The sequence below is a fragment of the Lithobates pipiens genome, unplaced genomic scaffold (assembly GCF_037356315.1).
Source record: "Lithobates pipiens isolate NorthernLeopardFrog02 unplaced genomic scaffold, aLitPip1_a1.2 Scaffold_16, whole genome shotgun sequence".
Taxonomy (NCBI): Eukaryota; Metazoa; Chordata; class Amphibia; order Anura; family Ranidae; genus Lithobates; species Lithobates pipiens.
This window is the reverse complement of record NW_027507748.1, coordinates 114,510,785-114,534,391: the sequence shown is the minus strand read 5'-3', so window position 1 is coordinate 114,534,391 and position 23,607 is coordinate 114,510,785. Positions and strand designations below refer to the sequence as shown.

At 42.8% G+C, this 23,607-nt stretch overlaps 1 protein-coding gene across 5 annotated transcripts in view; it reads left to right on the top strand.

The window, feature by feature from the left end:
- Positions 1-23,607, top strand: part of SPECC1 (sperm antigen with calponin homology and coiled-coil domains 1) — a 580,298-nt gene that overhangs the window by 378,575 nt on the left and 178,116 nt on the right. For all 5 annotated transcript variants that reach the window (XM_077480312.1, XM_077480311.1, XM_077480313.1 and 2 more), the window contains 2 exons: positions 8,289-8,496; positions 17,744-17,817. In XM_077480312.1, the coding sequence (XP_077336438.1) occupies positions 8,289-8,496; positions 17,744-17,817 (282 nt within the window). The remainder of the gene's footprint in view (positions 1-8,288; positions 8,497-17,743; positions 17,818-23,607) is intronic.

The following is a 23,607-nucleotide window of genomic DNA, read 5'->3' as shown; positions in this document are numbered from 1 at the left end:
CATGGACATCAAATTTGAGTGATTGGACATTATGTAATTTTTTTCATTTCTAATCAATGATGGGTGAATCGTGCAAGAAATATAGTCGTAAAAGAAATGCACATGACCTGTGACCTGGAAAGAAAAGAAGTTTCCTATCCACAAAATTTCTTTTATGAAGCAACATGAGGTGAAATTGAAGACTTGGTCAAATTTCGAAATCAATGTTGGCTTCATCGGATTACAAAACACACAAAATTTCTAAAGAAAATTCCTAATTCGACCCATGTATGGCCTGCATAAACTGTACCTGTTCCTCTGCAGTCTTATTTGCAACTGACATTCAGAATTAATAAAGCTTGTCTGAGCTTTGAGAAAATGAGGGGAGGGGAGTTGAAGTTACATATTGCAGAGCTCAATGAGGAGATCTCTGAGAGCTGATTGGAGGGAAGGGACCCCCCCCCCCTTTAACACAGAAACAGAGCGAAGGCTGTCAATCTGCTGGCGTTCCCTCCTCTGTCACTTTTTTTTTTTTCTTGGTGTCAGAAAAACTTGTCAGAAGTGATTCATGCTGATATCAGATGAACAAAGCAGTGGGCACAAATTAGTTCTCTTAAATTGAGACAAGTATACACTATAGAGGGATATGCTTTGTTCATATTTCATGTCTGAGGTTTACAACCACTTTAATCAAAAGTCCGGTCCTTATAATTAAGCAATTTGTGCAAAATGCAAGGTTCCCTTGATACCCTTGATATCTATTTGTGGAAACCTTTCTCTAAACTAAACCTATAGTCAAACAAGGAGAGGGAAGCATTTCTTGAAATTTTACCTTTTGTAAGATGACCTACAGACATGGCATAGAAGTCTTCAAACTTTTTACATTTTAGTTAGAAGAGGGGAGAGTTACATTTTCCCTCACTTCCTGTCTCTGTGATGCCCATACAAAAATAGCATACAGCAGTTGTCACAGGGAAGCATGGTCAGCAATAAAAACATTGTCAGAATGTCTAATAACCCTTACCCACTCTGCTAACTCTGCTAAGGCTTCAAGTACACTGGCACCTTTGGCAAAACTCCATAAAAGCTGTGTGTCCATGTACACATAGGCTTTTATCAGAGCTTAGGAACTGCCATGTTTAGGTGAGCTTTAACCTTCCCCTTAATCGCCAGCTGCAGGAAAATGGGGGGGGGGGGGGGGGGGGAACGTTTTTTGACGCGTTTTCCCAGTCAGGGTACATGTAGCCTAAAATGTCTTTTTTTTTTTTTTTTTGTGTCCTTGTTGGCGATATAAATGAACACGTGGCTGATTAACCACTTCAGCTCTGGAAGGTTCACCCCCCCCCCCCCCCCCCCCCCTTCCTGACCAGGCCATTTTTTGTGATACGGCACTGCGTTGATTTATCTGACAATTGCAAGGTCGTGCCCAAATAAAATTGTCCTCTCCCCCCCCCACACAAATAGAACTTTATTTTGGTGATATTTGATCACTTTTTTTTTTTGCGCTATAAACAAAAAAGACAGACAATTTGGGAAAAAAACAACAATTTTTTACTTTTGGCTATAAAGCACATCCAATAAAAAAATGTAAAAAATCAAATTTCTTCATCGGTTTAGGCCAGTATGTATTCTGCTACATGTTTTTGGTAAAAAAAAAAATCCCAATAAGCGTATATTGACTGGTTTTTGCAAAAGTTATAGAGTCTACAAACTATGAGAACTATTTATGGAATTTTAATTGTTTTTTTTATTTTTTTACTAGTAATGGCAGCAATCGGTGTTTGTTGTTTTTTTTTTTTTGTTTTTTTTAGCAGGACTGCAACATTGCGGGGGACAAATCTGACACTAAGGGACACTTTTTGAGGACCAGGGACACCAATATAGTGATCAGTCCTAAAAAAAATGCACAGTCCCTACTGACACCAACAGGGGTGATGGTGTTCCCCCTGGGAGTGTTTTCTTACTTTGAGGGGGTGGTTTAAGAGATCTGTGTTTCTGCTTAGCAGAAACACAAGATCTGTCTTCCTTACTAGCACTAGTTTACATAGGAAGACTGCTGTTCTGCCTATCAAACTATCACCATGTTCCTGGCGGACATCGGGTCCGCTGGACCTGCGGATTGGCTCCCATGTCCACTCAGAGCGGGAGCAAGTCACCAGTGCTTAAGGCCCGCCCTGCCGCAGCATATAGTATGTATGTGGGGTGGTCCTTAACCACTTCCCGCCCCATAGCGGATTGATGTCCGCAATGTGGCTCCGTTATCCTCACTTGGCATCATATGACGTCTAGCAGGATAAGCCACTCGCATGCGGCCCTGGGGCCACGCAGAGCGGCGATCGGTGGTGCGGTGTGTCACTCTGACACACTGCATCTCTGATCGTGGTAAAGGGCCTATGACGTAGGCTCTTTACCACATGATCAGCTGTGACCAATCACAGCTGATCAGAGCGGTAACCAGGAAGTGTCGGTCATTGGCTCTTCTGGGTTTGTGCTGATAGGAAGAGCTGGATGGCGACTCCCCTGTCGGGGTGGGGGTGTGTGCGCTGATAATCAATGCATTGGTTATCAGCACAGCCCCCATCAGAGGTGCCCACCAAAAGGACAATCCATGGCCATCAGTAACTCCTGTCAGTGCCCTTCACAGATGCCAATCCGTGCCCATCAGTAATTACTGTCGGTACCTCCACATCAGTGCCATCTATTAGTGCCCATCAGTACCGCCTGCTGGTGCATATCAGTGCCCATCAATTCTACATATTAGTGCCTTCTCATTGGTGCCCATCAGTGCTGCCTAATCCGTCTCTTTTTTTACCTGATAATCTTACCAGCACCACACCCTCCTGTATTATACAGACACCACTCTGGACGAAGGAGCACAGAGACACCTTTGGACAGAAGCATTGTCAGTCTGGGGGGGAGAGGAGTGTTGGATGTACTAGCAGATTTAGATACACTAACAAATTGAAGCCAAGCTCCAGGTAACACTTTTTTTAAGCAGTTGCAGCAAACAGTTTTTTCCTTTTTGGGATAAAGCTTTTACACAAATAAAAGCTGACCATTGTAAGCACTCCTGTCGGTGTTAAATGGTTTGCTTCAACCCTGCAACTTCTGTGTCTGCAAGAGAGCTTGTTCTGTTGAAAAACAGACTTACTGGTAGCATCACCAGATGTAAATAAAAGAAAGCCTAAAAAGAAAATGAATGCAGCCATCACATCTAAGAATTGGTAAACTGCAAAATAACACGTGTTTGCTTTTGGGTTTAATGCTGCTTTAAGGGTTCCGCATGACTCCAAATGTTACATTAGGTTGTGATTTTAGACTCGCCCCAAGACCTTTATAAACCCCAAACAGAAGCTAGCAATATTTTAGGGAGTAAAAAGATGTGTGATGTCCTTTGCAAACTGATTATGCCATACAAAATACCACAAAAACCTATAATCTATGGCAAACACAACAATGACCCTTTAGGGAGAAATCATGAGCTATAGGAGAAAAGCACTAAACCAGTAGTTGAGCATCCAAGTATATCCATTTTAACTTAAGTAGACATTTATGATAAATTAAATCTACTTGGACTGAACTGTTGGATTAGTGCTCTTCCTTTGAAGATCTTCACTGTCAGGTCCGCACGTCCAAGAAGCTCTATATATTTTTCCATACTCCAGAGTCCAATGGAAAGTCTATCTTCCAGAGCACAAATTGTCCATTAATATGGATGGAGGTGGCATGAAGATTGGTACCCAACAATGAAGACCTTCCAGAAGAGGTTTTTTCCGCACCCCATCAGGCTACACGGCAAAGATCTCCGCTGAATAGCGGAATGTGAGTGTTGCTCGCTCAGGGGTGTTGAAGGAGGGTATCAAAACCCACCAAGTGTAAGTTGGAACTTACACAGGGCTTCTTTATTTTGCTGTTAGCAGTGAACAAATTGAGGTGACACAAATGGAAGGCAAGTATAAATGCAGGGGTCAGCTTTAAAGTAAACCTGTAATGTGCACAACTATGGCGCTGCTGGACCCCCCCCCCCCCCCCCCCCCCCAAAAAAAAAAAAAAAAAAACATAAGGTTAAAGGAGAGAGGTGGAAAATTGTAAAGCAATCTCTAAAGGTGATGGTTGCTGCTCCTTGAACCAAGTCCTACGTAAATCTAAAGCACATATGTAGGCAAACGAGAGGATGCCACCATCGAAGTGTAAGCTGTGTATTAACATAAACTCAAGATTAAGTAATGAACTCACTGGATAATGAATGGAATCAGCATGTCATTATAGGGCAGCAGAGATTGGCAGGAAAGCGGCTGGTGGATGCAGAATTTGGACGGGTAATGGCTGGCTGGAGGGAGAAGAGAAACCGCTGTAATGCTTGGAGCTGGAACCCAAGTTCTCAGGACAGGCTTGACCGATTGTGGTCCAGCTCCAAGCATTACAACGGCTCCTCATCTCCTTTCATTCAGCCGCTTCCCAGCTGAACTCACCAGCCACTTACCTGATGATCTCTGCTGCCCCATAAATGACTACATTCACATGAATGACATGCGGATTGAATTTCTTATCCAGTAAGTGCATTACTTAATCTTTTATTTTATGTTAATAGTTTACACTTAGATGGATGGTGGCGCCCTCTCGTTTGCTTAAAGTAAGCCTGTGTCTTTGCCCTGTTTGGGCAAAGGCCCGGTTTTTCTTTCCTGCTCCGGTAAAATCTAAAAGAAATTTAGTTCAAGTTGTTGCCTGCAATTTTTTACTTTGACATTTTTGTGCAAATATGTAGCTACTTCTTGAAGACCGGTATCATATACAATACTATTAATTAGTCTGATTAGGTGAGTATAAAGCGGCTGCTCATCTTATCACAAGTATTAAATGTTTCCTTCATGTGACATGCAGATTGCCTGGCTCTGGTTACATCCTGGTGAGCACATTGTGATGAAAATATACTGATACATGATGTAATGCTCTAACCCCTGGGCTCTACATATTTGAGCCGGTTCCACATGTCCTGATGGACACACCTTAATGTTAATGTGCAGAATCTGCAAAGCCTGTGGTATTGTTAATCTTCATGTTGTCAGAATGAGTCCTCATCCTGTTCTGCACTGGTACATTCTTTTCTGTCTATGAATGTAGAAATGATTCAATAATCGGTTCTGCCAGGACTGCATATCCAGCCTGACAGTCATAGGGCCTAATGATTTATTGAAGCTTGCTGCGAAACATAATAAACCATGCATTAAAAAAAAAAAATTAACTATTTGAATGTCCTTTTTCTACCTTTTTTTTTTAATTGCATCTCAGCTCAGAATCCTCACAGCGGGCTGAAGATCTGGTCTACTGCTGTCTATGTGAGAGCAGGGATCTATCGGCAGCAGTCCGACGCACCCTCTGAACAGTCACATTACAGTCACACGCTACTGCTCTTCAGTCTGCAGGAGTGTGAGCGCTGGGGTGCAATTAGGGATGACATGACATGTATGTGCATATGTATGTATGTGTGTATATCTCTGTCTCTCTCAAATACACTGCCACTAACTAACCCGCCTGCCTATTCTAACTTAAAGCGGAGGTCCACCCTAAAGTGGACCTTCCGCTCATTGGAATCCTCCCCCCCCCCCCCCCTCTGGCGCCACAATTGGCACCTTTCAGGGGGGTGCAGGTACCTGTACAGTACAGGTATCTGCACCCACTTCCGGCATAGCTATCTGCGGAAAGGGGCGTAGATTCTGCAGAATCTACGCCCCTTTCCGAAAGTCCCCCGCTGCCTGCTTGGAAACACACAGATCCCAGAGGCAGCGGGTCCATCCTTATTGCGCAGCGCGACTCGCGCATGCGCAGTAGGGAACCGGGAAAAACCACTTCCTGATTCCCATACCCAAGATGGCGGCGGCAGCACTCGAGAGATCGGCTTCGGGTGCCGACATCGTGGGCGCGCTGGGCTGGTAAGTGTCCTTTTTTTCAAAGTCAGCAGCTGCAGTATTTGTAGCTGCTGGCTTTTAAAAAAAAAAAAAAAACGGCGGAACTCCCGGCGGACTCCCGCTTTAATATATCTCTGTCCACACACTATACACGGTCGCTATGTATGCAGCCTTATATAGTGTGGCACATGGACTTTGTCCCCCTGAGCCATGATTGGCCAAAGGCACCCTGCCTTTGGACAATTATGGCTCTTTCAACAGAGCGCGCTGTGATTGGCCAAAGCATTCAGGTCCAGTGCATGCTTTGGCCAGTCATCATACAGCAATCCACAGTGCATTATGGGGTGTTCCGCAGTGCTCAAATTTCCCTCGCAAGCCCCATAATATTCACTGTTCGGCAAACGGGCAAAATTGATGCAGAGGACACACAATGAGAAAATCAAAAGAAAAATACTGCTTTTGAAGCAATCATAATATAATTTTAGTACACAGCTTTCGAGAGCCAATCACGACCGTTCATGCGAAAATTATCTGAAGGGACAAACGTGAAAATTTTACTTGTGCGATAGCGGAATGAAAGACTTTCATTCTAATCAGTACCGTATTTGTCCAAGAAGAAAAATTGGAAGAACGAGACTACGCATGCTCAGAAACAAAAGAATACATTACAATACAACATGAGAATTTTTCATAACTTTAGTAGCCTATTGGTTTTTGATACTAGCATTAAATAAATAAAAATGGATGATCATTCATCCAATATTCTCATTGTGTGTGTGCAAGGCTTAAGATTTTTAATACTTAGTGTTTATTTCTAACCTCCATTGGTTTATGTTTTTGCAGCAAGCTACAATCATTGGGCTTTAGGCTGGGTTCACACTGCAGCCGTGACGAGAATCGGATGTGATGCGCACCGCACTGCAGTGCAAATCAACTCCGATCTCTGTGCGATGCGAGTTCAGCCATACAGATAGTATGGCTGAATTCGCATCGCACCCACCCCAAACTCGCACAGGACCCTTTTTTTGGTCTGCAGCAGAATCGGATCGCATGGGTGTTCACACCATGCGATCCGATTCCTGCCCGAGTTTGTAGATCGCACTGCGATATGCGAACTGATCTGGGGGTGTCATTAACTTTTCACTGACACTCCCAGCCGTTCGCATAGGGCAGTGTGAACTGCCGCTGGGAGGCATGCGATGCGGGAACCCGCAGCGGATTTGCGGCGTTCCCGCATCGCTGCAGTGTGAACCCAGCCTTAATGAGTACCTGTACAGGACCTAAACATATCAAGGATTTAAAGTGGAAGGATAACTTCTCATACATTTATGCTGTTTGATTACCGGTGCTCAGTACGCATCGCAAAAAAGCCCACAGTCCACTTGCATGTTTACATTTTTATAAAGCCAAAACGAAAAAATTCTCTATGGCAGTTTTAGATGCTTCCTCTTCTAGTGATATGATAGCGATGTCTATGACAGCTGGCAGTGTGTGTTGTTGCTTACAGTAGAGACTGCTCCGCAGATTCAATTACAGTAAAATTATAGGCAAAACTTTTAATTTAAAGGGATTGTAAAGTAAATTTTTTTATTTTTTTTAAATAACAAACATGTTATACTTACCTCCACTGTGCAGCTCGTTTTGCACAGAGTGGCCCCGAACCTGCTCTTCTGGGGTCCCTCGGCGGCTGTCTCTGCTTCCTCTCGCAATTACTTCTGACATTCATGCGAGCTCCCTCGCATGGTGAGAAGCACCTGCGGGCGCGCTCCCATGATACAGCCGGCGGCTATAGCCGCTTGCTGTATCACACGGCCCGGCCCCCCCGGCACGCTGCATCACTGGATGTGATTGACAGCAGCGCGAGCCAATGGCTGCACTGCTTTCAATCCATCCACTCCAGCCAATCAGCGGCCAGGCTGAGCGGCGAAGAGGGCGGCAGGGTGGAGTGTGGGATTTTGTAAAGCAGTTACAGTGGACTGCTGGGATTGGGGGCTTCCTAGCCTACATGAGTGGAGTTAAACTTTAGGGCTAGTGTTGTACCTGGAAACCAGCTGTAATGTTGTCTACAAACTGCAAACCCTTGCTCATGGGCCAGGGAGCAGGTGAAGCTGGGGTAACCTAGGGTAAATAAATATTCAAAGGGTACTGCTAATAAAAGCATCCTTTCTGTGCACCTATTCTGAAAGAGTTGGCCAACCAAACCGGGAAGGGGTGTGATGAAGATGTTTTGGGAGATTCCTACCTATATTTTTTAATATCTTATGTGTAAAAAAACATCCTGGGCTTTACATTTCTATTAAAGCAAATATATGAAGAACTTAGAAACTGTTTATGACAGCCATAAATAGGATACCTGTCCATTTGGGAAGGTGTATGAGTGATTGCATATACTTGTTTCCACAGGTGGAAACGGAGTGCCATGATCTGAAGCAGCTAGGAGACCAGAGAGAGGAACAACTGAAATGTGCAAACCTGAAGCTTCAGGAGAAGAGTTCTGAGAGAGAAACAGAAATCAAGGACATGAAGGACACCATTTTTGAGCTGGAGGATCAAGTGGAGCAGCATCGTGCTGTCAAACTTCATAACAACCAGCTGATCAGTGATCTGGAAAGTAAGTACAACCTTAAGCAGCTGCTGTTGGAGTACATGTTCATGGGGTAAGCACATCTTTATGATAGTTGCAAATAGTCTTCAGTCAGGTTGTTTCTGCTGATCCATTCAGAGAGGAGAATTTCTGAATTTGAGCTAAATCAGGGGTGTCCAACCTGCAGCCCAAGACTGCTTTGAATGCGGCCCAACACAAAATCATAAGCTTACTTACATTTTTTTTATTTTTTTGGGGGGGAATTTTTTTGTAAAAATGCATTTACACTTAAGCCTCGTACACACGATCAAATCCTCTGGAGGGAATTGTGTGATGACAGACTGTTTGTCTAAAATCTGACCGTTCGTACGCTCCATCAGACAATTGTTGTCCAACTTTCGGCCAACAAATGTTGGATGGCAGGTTAGTAAATTTTTGGCAGACGACGGGCTGTCAGATTTTCGTATCGTGTGTACACAAGTGCGTCACACAAAAGTCAAAAGTACAAACGCGCATGCTCGGGATCAATGCTCACCAAACACGACATTAGCAGAAGGTGCCCAAAGGTTGGCGCTCAAGAGCTGAAATTCCACATAGTACGTCACTACATTGGTGTTTGTTGGCCAACAATTGTGTGCCGTTAGTGTGCAAGACAAAATCCAGGCACATGCTCTTCGGAAAAAAGTCTGATGCTTTGTTGGCCAACAATCTGATCGTGTGTAGGAGGCTTTAGGCTCCATTCACACTTGTGCGACTTCATATATGCACGACTTAAAGTTGCAGCAACTTTAAAGTAGTTCATGCACTACTTTGGTCTGACATTCATGCAACTTAAGGACCCTAGACTTCAATGTTAACCCTCAGACGTTGCATGAAAGTCATACCTGAATTTTATACAATGCAACTTGTGGGCAGCAGTTGTCCATTATCACTGGTCAAAGCCAAAGTCGTATCCAAGTTGCACTCATCCAAAGTTGCACTCCAAAGTGGACACAACTTTGGAGTCGTACAAATGTGAATGGAGTAATAGCAAAAACAAATGCAGCTTAAGTAAAATTTGACAGTGTCTCTCTACTGGACTTTTATATTTCCAAAGAAAAATATCCCATTCTTCACAATCATGCCTAATTCATGTCATCGGTTTTCAGCAGCACCTATATTTTTAAACAACATGGATGAAGCACATGAAGGGCAAAATTAGAACCAAAATATCTAATGAGCACCTTGAGGATTCATTGAGAGTTGCTACTACATCCATCGAACCAGATATTCATGCGTTAGTTTATCAAAAACAGTGTTAAAGAGGAAGTAAACGCTCCCACTCTGATGCTTTTTTTTCATTTAGTCCATTATAATAAGTAATTCTCAAACTATAGCCACTGTAATCCAGCCCAAATTGCATATTACTTACTGTTTAAAGAAACTTTAAAAAACTTGTTTGCAGGGGTTAGGCAGCACCAGCTTAAGTATTGTTTTCTGAGTCCACAGTGGAGTGTATTTCTGCCCTAACATTGAGCACTTCCTGTACTGTTAACCAAGCCTCCTTCTCAATCCAACGTTTCTATGGCAACCCTGCTTCCCTGTTCATAGCTGACTTGTTTATTTCATAGTATTTACTTGTGCTGATTACCTAGTGTTTACCTGTATGAGTCCTATCAGCTTCAGCTGATAAGACTGCAGTACTGCTGTCCCATTCCCTGGTTTATACTGTATGTGAGGTCACATGGTGTGTAGAAGGAAGCTCTGAGTGATTAGCAGCCTGCTGGGAGTTCAGTGTCGTGCAGTAGGAAGTCCTGATAACAGATAGATAAGACATAGAGAGTGTGCGGTAAATCGGGGGAGATCTGGGCATGCTCAGTGACATCATTCTAAAGAACAAAAAGGATTACAACAATACTAAGCAAGTAAGGAGATATCTACAAGTAGTGTTCATTAGGGTTTTTTTATGCTGATTCACATGGGACAATATTGTAGGGGAGGGTTTACAACCACTTTAACTATCTGCACTAGTTTTATGTTGCCCTCTTTTTACTTTTATAATAAAAGATATTACAAACCAATGTAGTTTTTTTTACTCAGGTGCATTAACTATATCAGTGATCGTTAACTTGTGATCTGCTCATCATCCTTATTGTTAGTGTATTTTATGTGCAGTCCAAAACAATTGCTCTTCTTTCAATGTGTCCCAGGAATGTCAAAAAGTTGGACACCCCTGATCTAAGACCCCTTTCACACTGGGGCCGCGGCAGCATTAGTGCTAGCATTTTAGCGCCCCTGTCACGGCTGACGATTCATTTCAATAGGCAGGACATTTTGGGAGTGCTAAATACAGCGCTCCCAAACCTCCCGAAAGACGCTGCTTGCAGGACTTTTCCTAACTTTCCGTAAGCACACCCTCCCAGTGTGAACATTCACTGAAATTAATGGGAAGTGGTTTTCAGGTGCTTTACAGGCGCTATTTCTAGCACTAAAACACCTGAAAACCGCCACAGTGTGAAAGGGGTCTAAATGTTTGTTGTCTGCCCCTCTGCTTTATCAGATAGCATAGTGTCTCGCATCTCAAGCATGGTGTGATGATCACAGTAATGCCGCGTACACATGATCGGACTATCTGGCGGACTTAGTCCGGCAGACAAACCACCGGACTTTGCAGCGGCGGTCCGCCGGACTTTCTGAACGAGCGGACCTGCCCACACACACACACCGGACTTTTCCGGTGAACAATCCGCCGGACTTTTAAAATGAACGTACTTGCCCACACACGGAGAAAAGTCCGTTCATTTTGAACGTGGCTCCAGGTAGACAGGACTAGTGAAGGAAGTCAATGTCGCCACCTCCATCGGCGAGATTGACACGTCGCTAGCCCCGTCACCTTATATGGACTTAAAGGGGAAGCCCAATGCCGAAAAAATGGTGTGGGGGTCCCCCCAAGGTCCATATCAGACCCTTATTTGAGCATGTAGCCTGGCTAGTCAGGAAAGGGGTGGGGATGAGCGAGCACCCCCCCTCCTGAGCCGTACCAGGCCGCGTGCCCTCAACATGGGGGGGTACTTTGGGGAAGGGGGGCCCTGCGGACAATTTTGAGTCAAAACTTCTTTCTAAGTCTGCTGGACTTTTGGAAAGAAAAAGTCAGCCGGAGTCCACACACTGCCGGATAGTCCAATCGTGTATACGCGGCATAAGGATGAGCTTCAGCGTGTTCGCACACACTCCACGTGCAGAGTCTGCTAGGAAGTCGGCACAGCACTGTGCTAATCACAGGCAGTGAGACATTGTCCCGATGCACGGCTGCACAGATCATGAAATGTTTCACTCCCTGTGATTAGCGCAGAGCTGTGCCGACTTCCTGGCGGGCTCTGCATGTGGAGTGTGCGAACACGCCGGAGCTCATCCCTAATGGAGAGATGATCTGACATCTTTAAAAAATATATTTATTAAATATTTAGCTACATAGATAAAAGAAAAAAAAAATACTTTATCTATTCAGTGCAGTAATGAGAGATTTAGTAGTAAGCAGCACACTTTTTATACATAGCTAGGCACACATTTAACCCCTTGATCACGCTAGAAGTTAACTCCTACCCAGCCAGTGTCATTAGTACAGTGGCCGTGCATAGTGTTATTACTGATCACTGTATTAATGTCACTGGTGATGTGATATCAATACTTTGTTGAAGCACTTTTGCCACCAATTACGGCACACCTATTTTTGGGCAGTTTCTCACATTATTTGCAGGGCCTCTTAATATCCGTGAGACTGGATGGGGGAGCGTCGGTGCCCAGCCATTTTCAGATCTCTCCAGAGATTTTCAATCTGGTTCAAGTCTGATCTCTGGCTGGGCCACTCAAGGACATTCAGAGTTGTCCCATAGCCATTCCTTTGTTATCTTGGCTGTGTGGTTAGGGTAGTTGTCCTATTGGAAGATGAATCTTCTCTCCAGTCTGAGGTCCAGACCGCTCTGGAGCAGGTTTTCATCAAGGATGTCCCTGTAAATTGCTGCATTCATCTTTCCCTTGATCCTGACTAGTCTCCCAGTTTCTGCCACTGAAAAACCTCCCCACAGCATGATGATACTGCCACCACCATGCTTCACTGTAGGGATGGTATTGGCGAGGTGATGACCAACTGGTTCAATCTTTGTTTCATCAGACCAGAGAATTTTATTTCTCATGGTCAGAGTCCTTCAGGGGCCTTTTGGCAAACTCCAGGTAGGCTGTCATGTGTCTTTTACTGAGGAGTGGCTTCAGTCTGGCCACTCTACCATACAGGCCTGATTGGTGCAGTGCTCCAGAGATGGGTTTTCTTCTGGAAGGTTCTCCTCTCAACACAGAGAAATGCTGGAGCGCTGTCAGAGTGACCATCAGGTTCTTGGACACCTCCCAGACTAAAGTCTTTCTCCCCCCGATTGCTCAGTTTGGCCCGGGCGGCCCGCTCTAGGAACTTTCCCAGTGGTTCCAAACTTCTTGTATTTACGGGTGATGGAGGCCACTGTGCTGATTGGGACCTTCAATGCTGCAGACATTTTTCTGTGCCACCATACAATTGTGTCTCTGAGGTCTACAGACAATTCCTTGGACTTCATGGCTTGGTTTGTACTCTGGCATGCACTGTTAACTGTGGGACCTTTATATAGATGGGTGTGGGCCTTTCCAAATCACGTCCAATCAACTGAATGTACCACAGATGGACTCCAATCAAGTTGTAGAAACATCTCAATGATGATCAGTGGAAACGGGATGCTCAATTTTAAATGTCATGACAAAGGCTGTGAATACTCAAGTACATGTGATTTATTTTAATAAATTTGCAAAGATTTCGAACAAACTTCTTTCATGTTGTCAGTATGGGGTATTGCTTGTCGAATTTGGAGGAAAATAATGAATTTAATCCATTTTGGAATTATGCTGTAACATAACAAAATGTGGAAAAAGTGAAACGCTGTGAATACTTTCTGGATGCACTGTATATACCATAGTTTGTAAGTGTTAGAATGTTTACGCAAACCAATCAATATACAGTTATTGGGAATTTCTTTTTTTAAAGACCTGTATTTTAGTCAAAATGTAAGTTTTCTTTATTGGATATGTTTTATAGCAGAAAGTAAAACATTTTCTGTCTACCTTTTTTTTTTTGATAATAATACTGCAAAAAAAAAACCCATGGCTATCAAATATCGCCAAAAAAAAGGGAATAACTGTGCAGTTACCAGTTAAAGTAACTCAGTGCCAAATAGCAATACATGGCATGGTCCTGAAGCGGGTAAAATCTTCCAGAGCTCAAGTGGTTAAGGAAAAAGATTGTGTTGATGGGCATATACTACCTTCTGTTCTCGGTGACAGGTCTTCCTGGTAATTGCTAATACAACAAATGTAAAGTGTCACATAAATATTCAGTATTTACAGTAACTTGAAAAAGTATTCATACCACTTGAAATGTTCCTATTTTTTCATTTTACAACCAAAAATGTAAATGTGGGATTTTATGTGATAGACCAACACAAAGTGGCACATAATTGTGAAGTGGAAGGAAAATGATAAATGGTCTTCAATTTGTTTTTACAAATAAATATGTGAAAAGCGTGGTGTGCATTTGTATTCAGCTCCTTTCACCCTGATAGCCCCAATTAAAATCCAGTGGAACCAATTGCTTTCAAAAGTCACCTAGTTAGTAAATAAAGTCCACTTGTATGTGTTTTAATCTCAGTATAAATACAGCTGTTCTGTGAAGCCCTTAGAGTTTTGTTAGAGAACCTTAGTGAACAAACCGCATCATGAAGGACAAGAAACACGCCAGACAGGTCTGGAATAAAGTTGTGGAGAAGTTTAAAACGGGGTTAGGTTATATAAAAAAAAATATTCCAAGCTTGGAACATCTCTGTCCAATACTTAATCCAAAAATGAGCATGGCACAACTGCAAACCTACCAAGACATGGCCGTCCACCTAAACCTTCAGGCCAGGCAAGGAGAGCATTAATCAGAGAAGCAGCCAAGAGGCCCATGGTAACTGAAGGAGCTGCAGAGATCCACAGCTCAGGTGGGAGAATCTGTACACATTACTATTTCACTCTACAAATCTGGCCTCCTATGGAAGAGTGGCAGGAAGTAAGCCATTGTTGAAAGCAAGCCAGAAGAATTCCCATTTGCAAGAAGCCATGAACGGGACACAGCATACATGTGGAAGAAGGTGCTCTGGTCAGATGAGACCAACATTTTTACTTTATGGTCTAAAAGCAAAACGCTATGTGTGGCGGAAAACTAACACTGCACATCTCTCTGAACACACCCTCCCCACTGTGAAACATGGTGGTGGTGGCATCATGTTGTTAGGATTCTTTTCTTCAGCAGGGACAGAGAAGCTGGTCAGAGTTGATGGGAAGATGGATGGAGCCAAATGCATGGCAATCGTAGAAGAAAACCTGTTAGAGTCTGCAAAAGACTTGAGACTGGGGCAGAGGTTCACCTTCCAGCAGGACAACGTCCCTAAACATATAGCCAGAGCTACAATGAAGGTTTTAGATCTGTGTTTTTCAACTCCAGTCCTCTAGGCGCCAGAACAGGTCATGTTTCATGATTTCACTTAGATGAAATGGCTGTGGTAATTACTAAGGCAGTGAAACTGATCAAATCACCTGTGCAAAATAATGGAGAGCCTGAAAACATGACCTGTTGGGACATCTTGATGACTGGAGTTGAGAAACACTGACTTAGATCAAAGCATATTCATGTGTTAGAATGGCCCAGTCAAAGTCCAGACCTAAATCCAATTGAGAATCTTTTGGCTTTAAAATTGCTCTCCATCCAATCTGTCAGAGCTTGAGCTAATTAGCAAAGAAGAATGGGCAAAAATGTCACTCTCTAGATGTGCAAAGCTGGTAGAGACATCCCCAAAAAGACTTGCAGCTGTAATTGCAGCAGAAGGTGATTCTACAAAGTATTGACTCAGGGGGGCTGAATACAAATGCACGCCACACTTTTCAGATGTTTATTTGTAAAACATTTTGAAAAACATTTTTCATTTTCCTTCCACTTCACAATTATGCGCCACTTTGTGTTGATCTATCACATAAAATCCCAATAAAATACATTTACACTTTTGGTTGTAACATGACAAAATGTGGAAACTTTCAAGGGGTATGAATACTTTTTCAAGGCACTGTAAAAAAACCTGCAAAACACTGTTAGCGCTGATAGTTTTTACTGATAGCAGACGCACTTTCTGTATAGTACTTATTTTGTAGCTCATATCTTACTTTAATACTACACATGCACCTTAGAGAAACCCCATAGTCCTGACCATCCTACGTTAAAGTGAACGCAGAGCCGTTCAGCTTTATTTTAGAGTGCCCTATGACTTCAAAAAGGACTCTATTGTGCAAATCATAACCAGTGTAATAAACTTATCGGTACTACAGGAACACGTTAAGGCAGTTCAGATTATTACCCAGAACTGTGCAAGTTTAGTAGGCTGTACAACTGAAACAAAAATCCCTTAAAAGCTTCAATTACAAGCCAAATCCTTCCACTGATAAGCTTCCAGGCAGGAAGTACCGTAGTTAGCCATAGCATTTTTTTCTTTTGATCTTCAAAGTAAAGAAATAATTATATTTCCTTCTATAACAGAAAAGGGCCGTCCAGTCCTAATAACCAATGAGCTGTTGTACCGAAGGACACAAACAATTTGTTTTGTCGTGAAACAGGAACCTGATTTTACGAGATTCTTTGAAGCGTTATTAAACCCAAAGGCAAACATTTATTAATTAGCATTTTACCAATGCTTAGATGTGTTGGCTGCATTCATTTTCTTTTTTTAGTCCTCTTCTATTTTCATCTGGTGGTCCAGCTTAAGTCTGTTGTCAAAAGAACAAGCTCTCCAGCAGAATGTGTCGGTTACAAAGCTAAGACAAACCATTTAATGCTAACAGGGGTTACAATGATCAACTTTTATTGATGTAAAACCTTTATCATAGAAGGAGAAAGCTGTTGCTCTAACTGCTTATAAAAGATTAGTTGGAGTTTGGTTTAAATTTGTTAGTGTATTTCAATCTGCTAGTACATCTAATGCCGCGTACACACGACCGGACTTTCTGTCAGAAAAGGTCAGACGGAATTGTTCCGTTGGATATTCCGATCGTGTGTGGGCTTCATCGGACATTTTTCTTCAAAAATTCAGACGAACCTAGAAATAAAACATGGCTACTGGCTATTGAACTTCTTTTCCTGAACCTGTCATACGTCTTTCCAGGGAAAGCAGTGGACCAATGCTTGCCCGAGTCTTGACTTTTCTTTGCCTATTGCAGCTTTTCCAAGTACATTCCCTGGTGTTTTAGGTCATCTAAGAAATATAATCCATCCAGTGTGTTCTAATCATTCCCCAATGCCTCCTTCTGGCAGATCATTCTCTTTGGATTACTGCACTCCTCACAACATTCTAATCGGTATTGAATTTTGAGGATGATTATTTATTTTATATTGTCTAATGCACAGACAAGTGATTGCAAGTGCTAATCAATGCATGCATTTCCTTAGGTATGTCTCACATAGGAGGTGAGAATGCTTACAACTAGCATCATATTTGTGTAGTCTGTATGTGTAGGCACATTTATCCAAATGTGTACTCCTATATTGACGCACACTCTTATTGGGATATTTACTAAAACTGCAGAGTGAAAAATCTGGTGCAGTCAAAGCTTAATTGAACAAACTGAAGTTAGAAGCTGATTGGCTGCCATGCACATCTCCACCACAGTGCTACAGTAGGTTTTAGTAAATCTCCCCCTTTATGTAAGCTGATGTTGTGTAACAGCTGCTGCTGGTGGCCAGTACAACCAAAAGTAAGTCTTCGGTTATAAGTGGCGTTCTGAGTATCCTCACTGCACCCCGACTCCATAATAGTAGGTAAAACAGAAGTTTAACGTGGGAAATATCTTATTAATGGCCATGTTGCTTGTGTAAGTTAAAGTGAACTGCTTGAGTCCAAGAAAGTCCCTGAAGTCATTAGGGCTTCTCCATTGACATTGAGTTTGCAGGTCAATATAAATATAGATCACTAAATCGAGTGATATGACATTGATTGCATTGTGTTATGGGTAAATATTACATTTTCATATTATACTTCATGCGATAGTACCAAAGCGGTGCCCTGCAAATTCTTTCCAGTGTTTGCAAACCATTAGTTTGGGTATGCCTCCCCCCACTGGCCAAAGCTTAAAATTGCATTTAGTAATGACTAATATAACTAGCACATGAAAATTAAAAATTATTTTTATTGTTTAGACAAAGTTGACAAACTGGAAGAACAAAAACAAGATCTGGAGAGACAACTAAAGGGCCTTAACAAGCAGATGAAGGTAGATTCTAGTAAACATTTTGTTTGTCTTTTTATTACATGAACCAGAGTGTAACCCATCGTGTTAAGCACATAAAACTGCGTCACATCTGTAGTCGGAAATGTAATTTTTTTTTTTTATATGCCTCATAAATGGGTTTTAAACAATCAATCTGAATTTATTTAATGGGGTACTGTAACCTGTATGTATTAATCAGGACTGCGGTTGCATCCTTGCTGATAGGACTAAATGGGTATGTAAAGCAACCAATCTTTCTGGGAGTAAGATACGGAGCTAATGGTGCAGCTGGAGAAGAGAATGGGAAAGAATTTTGAATGCCTTTATAGAGAACCACCTTTCTTTATCGTACATCATGGGACACAGGGCCTTAAGTAATTACTTAATGGGTTATAGGCCACCTTCAGGTGTTGACACTGGTATACCCTATCAAGGAAGTTCACTTCTATATAACCCCTCCTCCTTCCAGGAGCACATCAGCTTTTTTGCCATTGTCTAAGGTGTTGGTCACGAGTGAAGATGTGCTCTGAGGAGCTCCAGGAGGGATCCATGCTGGATTTAAAAAGCTTTCACAACCGGATCCATCCAAGCCAATGCGGCCACAGGATGGTACCCAGGCCTCGCATATAAGAACAAGGTTTTGCCTGTAATGCTTCTCTTGGAGAGCTGGACCTTAGGAACCAGGACTCTTTTTGGTCTTGCTACATTACCTAAAGTTGTCCTGAAGGGTGCTACACATGTCCAGAGGAGTGGAACCCTGTTAAAAGGGACCCGATCTTTGAAGGTTTAACTACGCTGCCCGCCGTAATGGGTGAAATTTGGATCTGTCTGTTTACAACAGTATCCTGCAGCGAGGAGTCCACCTATGACTTTTCTTTTAACATATGTTGTAATGCCTTAAGACTCCTCTAGAGGGAGTAAGAATGTGTGTACCCTGTTGAATCTGTGCTACAAACAAGCGTGTGTCCTTGCAGCCGGGGGGGGGGTCTCCTCTCTCCCCCCCAATTTATAGAACAGTGTGATAAACACTAAAAGCTAAATGGCTGAGTAATGCTCTGAGAACACAAAGCTGTCTACCAGAGCAGCTGAAGCAAGGCTGCCACAAGACACTGGAACGCTGGAGCACGTGAGGGGTTTACACAGGCATTTTCAGTACAGGAAAAGACGTTGTTTAGCATTAGTTTAATCTATGATGTCATTGTTTTTCCTACTATTGCTCAGCAAATAGAACAGTTCTTATAGTACCTCTGCTTTTGTGCTTGGCACTATGGCTTCCAAGGTTACTCCTAAGGCACCAAAAGTTCCACCCCCAGGCACTGGGAAATCCAGTCATGCCTCCACACTGTCATCCTCTCCGGAGATATCTGACATGGCAAGCCAGGGTGAGTCTTTGGAACCGATGGTGGTGCAACTGCTTTTCACACTTCAGCTCCTGTATACGTGACTGAAGATGTATTTTGCTCTTCCTTGCAAGGCTTAGACATGCGTAGGACCCTGTGGTTAAAGAGTTGGTCAGCCTAAGCATCTTGCAAAAAAGCTTCTGACTAGTTTCCCCTTTCATGGGGAGTGATTATTTGGGGAGAATTTGGTCAAATACATCCAAATAATTTCTATCAGGAATGAACTCTTTTGCCCAAAAAGAAGGTATAAATGACCTTTTATTTAAAACTGACTCCTTCCCCTGCACCAGGGGGAGCGGCCTCTAGGCTGTGGCGACAGCCTCCACTGTTCGACTCTAGAGGAGAAACATATTCAGCTCCTGTATACATGATTGAAAATGTGTTTTTCCTCCGCCCTGCATGGCCTAGAAGTAAAATTAGCAACTTTAACCGCATCTGCTATCCAAGGACAGTGGGTAGAGGGTGAAGGGTTACCCTCAGGTGATCAGGAAGAAAGGCAAATGGATTACTTCTCTGCGGAAGAGGCAACTGGAGTTGAACCTTTTTTTCAGCCTCGCAATCTGAGAAATTGCTAGTACAAATCTCTTACAAAGATGATTCGTGCTTCTTTCAAGCTACCTCTAGTAGAGTAAGTTGATAGTTCTGTTTTTTTCTTTGGTTCCTTAAAACCTTCACTGCCCTTTTCATGCGTTTCCTGTACATGTACAGATCCACGCAGAAATTCAACAGATCCATTCTAGATCTAAAAGAATCTAAATCCCTTTATGAAGATCTGCTCCTTTCTATGGAGTCGATCAGGTCAGTAGTTTCTAACCTACAAGGAGAAAAACATCTGGCGCCTATTGGCATCAGGGATGCATATCTGGATGTCCATATAATTCCTGCTCACCAAAGGTTTCTGCGGTTTGAAGTAGAACAGCAGCATTTCAGTTTATAGCCTTGCCCTTCGGGCCAGCTGCAGCATCCCGAGTGTTCACAAAAGTGCTAGCCCCATGTCTAGCCAGGTCATGGGCACAGGGGCTTAAACAGTCTTGGCATACCTAGACAATCTTTTGCTAATAGACCAATTGGTGTTCGGAGTAAGGTGTACACATTACAACCAGTTACCTGGAAAAGTCTGGGTTGTGTTCTCAACCTAGTGAAGTCTCCCTTAAAACCGCTAAAAAAACCTGGCTTATTTGGGTCTGATCATAGATACAGCCCAGAAACAGGGTGTTCTTGCCCAGGCAAAAGACCACTTCATAAGAGAGTTGGTGCGGATTGTCAGGTCAAAAGGAGATCCCTCCATTCACCTTTGCATGAGGTTGTTAGAAGGGATGGTGGCTTCATTCAAAACAGTTCCCTATGCCCAGTTCCATTCGAGACTGTGGCAAACCAGTATTCCATCTGCTAACAAGACGATCCATGCTTTGGACTTGCCAATATGGTTGTCACCAAGGGTGTTCCAAAGCCTAAATTGGTGGTTACTAACCAGAATCTGCTGAAAGGAAAATCCTTCAGACCTGTTATCTGGAAAGTGGTAACGACAGATGCCAGCCTTTCAGACTGGGGAGCAGTACTAAAGTAGACAACTGTCCAAGGACCGTGGTCAAGAACCGAAAGAGCCTTGCCCATCAACATCCTAGAGATTTGGGCAGTGCGTCTGGCTCGAAAGACCTGGACTTCCAGGTTAAGGGATTGTCCTGCCAGGATCCAATCCGTCAATGCCACAGCTGTGGCATATATCAATCACCAAAGGGGGCACCAATAATCTCTCAGCACAGAGAGAAGTGAACCATATTCTAACTTGGGCAGAAAGAAATATTCCGTGCCTATCGGCAGTCTTCATTCTGGGAATGGAAGATTGGCACGCAGGCTACTTAAGTCGTCGGCAGATTATTCCCAGGGGAATGGTTTCTTCACATCGACATATGTTCGGCTGTTTGTCAAAGATGGGGGACTCCGGACATAGATCTTCTAGCATCCAGTTCAACATAAAGTTAGTTAGCTTTGTGTCTAGAACAAAGGATCCATTCGCATGCAGAACAGATGCATTGGTGCTACCGTGGGTTCAGTTCTCACTGATCTATGCATTTCCCTCTATTCAATTGCTGCCTCGACTTCTTTGCCATCCTACTTTACGAACGCTAAATTTAACGGCCTGGCTATTGGAACCCGCATTCTGAAGAAACGTGGGTTTTTCGGGTCAGTTATCTCTACGTTGATTAATGCAAGGAAACCAGCTTCAGAACTATATATTAGAGTCTGGAGGGCTTATGTTTCCTGATGTGAATCCAAGGGTTGACACCCACGGAGATCTATCATAGGCAGAATTCTTGCCTTTCTACAAATGGGTATAGAGATGAAATTGGTCCTGAGTACTATTAAGGGCCAAGTCTCAGCCTTATCAATCATATTTCAAAGACCGCTTGCTGCACATTCTTTAGTCTGGGGTTTTTATGCAAGGGGTGATGTGGATTAAACCCTTGGGACTTGAATTTTGTTTTGTCAGTGTTACAAAAACAGCCATTTGAACCAATACAGCATATTCCCTTAGTCCTTCTGACAAGAAAGCTGATATTTTTTGGTTGCTATATCCTCAGCAAGGAGGGTTTCAGAATTGTCTGCTCTTTCTTGAAAAGAGACATATTTGATTATTCACGAGGACAGAGTGGTGTTACATCCTCGTCCAGGCTTTTTGCCAAAAGTATTTTCAGGTTTTCACCTGAACCAAGATATTATCCTGCCATAATTTTTTCAAAAACAATGTTCCAGGAAAGGAAAGTCACTACATTGTCTTGATGTGGTGAGAGCAGTCAAAATCTATTTAAACTGCTCACATTCGTTAGACTGATGTCTTATTCTGCCAGAGGGTCCTAAGAGGACAGGCAACATCGAAATCCACTGTTTCTGAGTGGATTCGGCAAGTTATAATTCAAACGTATTTGTTAAGGGGTAAGATTTCTCCTTTTCAAGTTAAGGCGCACTCTACCAGAGCGGTTAGTGCTTCTTGAGCAGTGCGTCACCAGGCCTCCATGGCTCAGATCTGTAAGGCCGCAACTTGGTCTTCAGTGCATACATTGACAAACATTTTTATCAGGTGCATGAAAGGAGGTATGAGGATATCGACTTTGGGTGCAGGCAGCAGTATAAGTCTGTGGGTACCCTGCGGGTCGTCTCTCTCCCTCCCCTCAAGTAGCATTGCTATGGGACATACCATTAAGTAATTGCTTAAGGCTCTGTGTCCCATGATGTACGATAAAGAAAATAGGATTTTTATTACAGTTTACCTGTAAAATCCTTTTCTTGGAGTACATCATGGGACACAGAAGTCCCTCCCCTCTTTTGAGATTTAAGTATATTGCTTTGCTATAAAAACTGATGTGCTCCTGGAAGGAGGAGGGGTTATATAGGGAGCGATTGGGTATACCAGTGTCAAAACCTGAAGGAGACCCATAACCTAATTACTTAAGCGCTGTGTCTCTTGATGTACTCCAAGAAAAGGATTGTACAGGTAAGCTGTAATAAAAATCCTATTTTTTAATACATTTTTGTAAACATTGCCAGTCTGCGAGAGCCTTGTACTTTATTGATGTTTAATGCTGGGCATAATCTCAGAGTGGTGAATCTTTAAAAGGGTAGAATTCATCTCTACAAAAGTAACTTAATTCTGTTTTCAATAGTATTAAAAATTTGTAAAAATAGAAAGCCATAAGAAAACATAAGAAATTATATGCCTGAAGGTCAACCCATCACAACTAATCAAATGCCAAACATTAGTGTGAATCCACTATGCAAACGGTTGAGAATGGCAACACAGGAATAACAATAGGCTTTAAGAGTAGTAAACTGGCTATCGTCAAGTAATCAGGAAAAATTTGCATCAGGATTATAAACATTTAGGATAAAACCCCAGCGAGTAAAAAAATCGGATTACTTGCCCTCAAAGAAAAATTTTACTTACCTGACCCTTTGCTTCTGCAGACTCCTCCATGCTGCTAGACTAGCCCCCACAGCCTTTTCTCCTCTGCACTCCGATGGTTGTATGTTTTCTGACATCAAGACAAATTTTTTACTCTTACTGGACTTGGGCTTGCACAATGGTACTCAAAACATATTCCACTGCATCCTCTTGGCGACCTACTGAACACCTCCAATATGCTAAATATTGACATACTCCTTTTCTCAACCATTATTTGGTGTAGATCGTGTGACTTTTATAGGACATGGTGCAATTTGGATTTCTTAAAGGTTAAGCTCACCTTTCATTACATGTTACACCCATATTCGGAGCCCCGAGCTGGGTTTTCCATCCACGCCACTCATTCACACCACTCATTCACACTCCTCTGTGAATGGCAAACTACAATCCCGACAGCCTTTGTGGCTCTTGGCTTGTAGTTTTCAATGAACT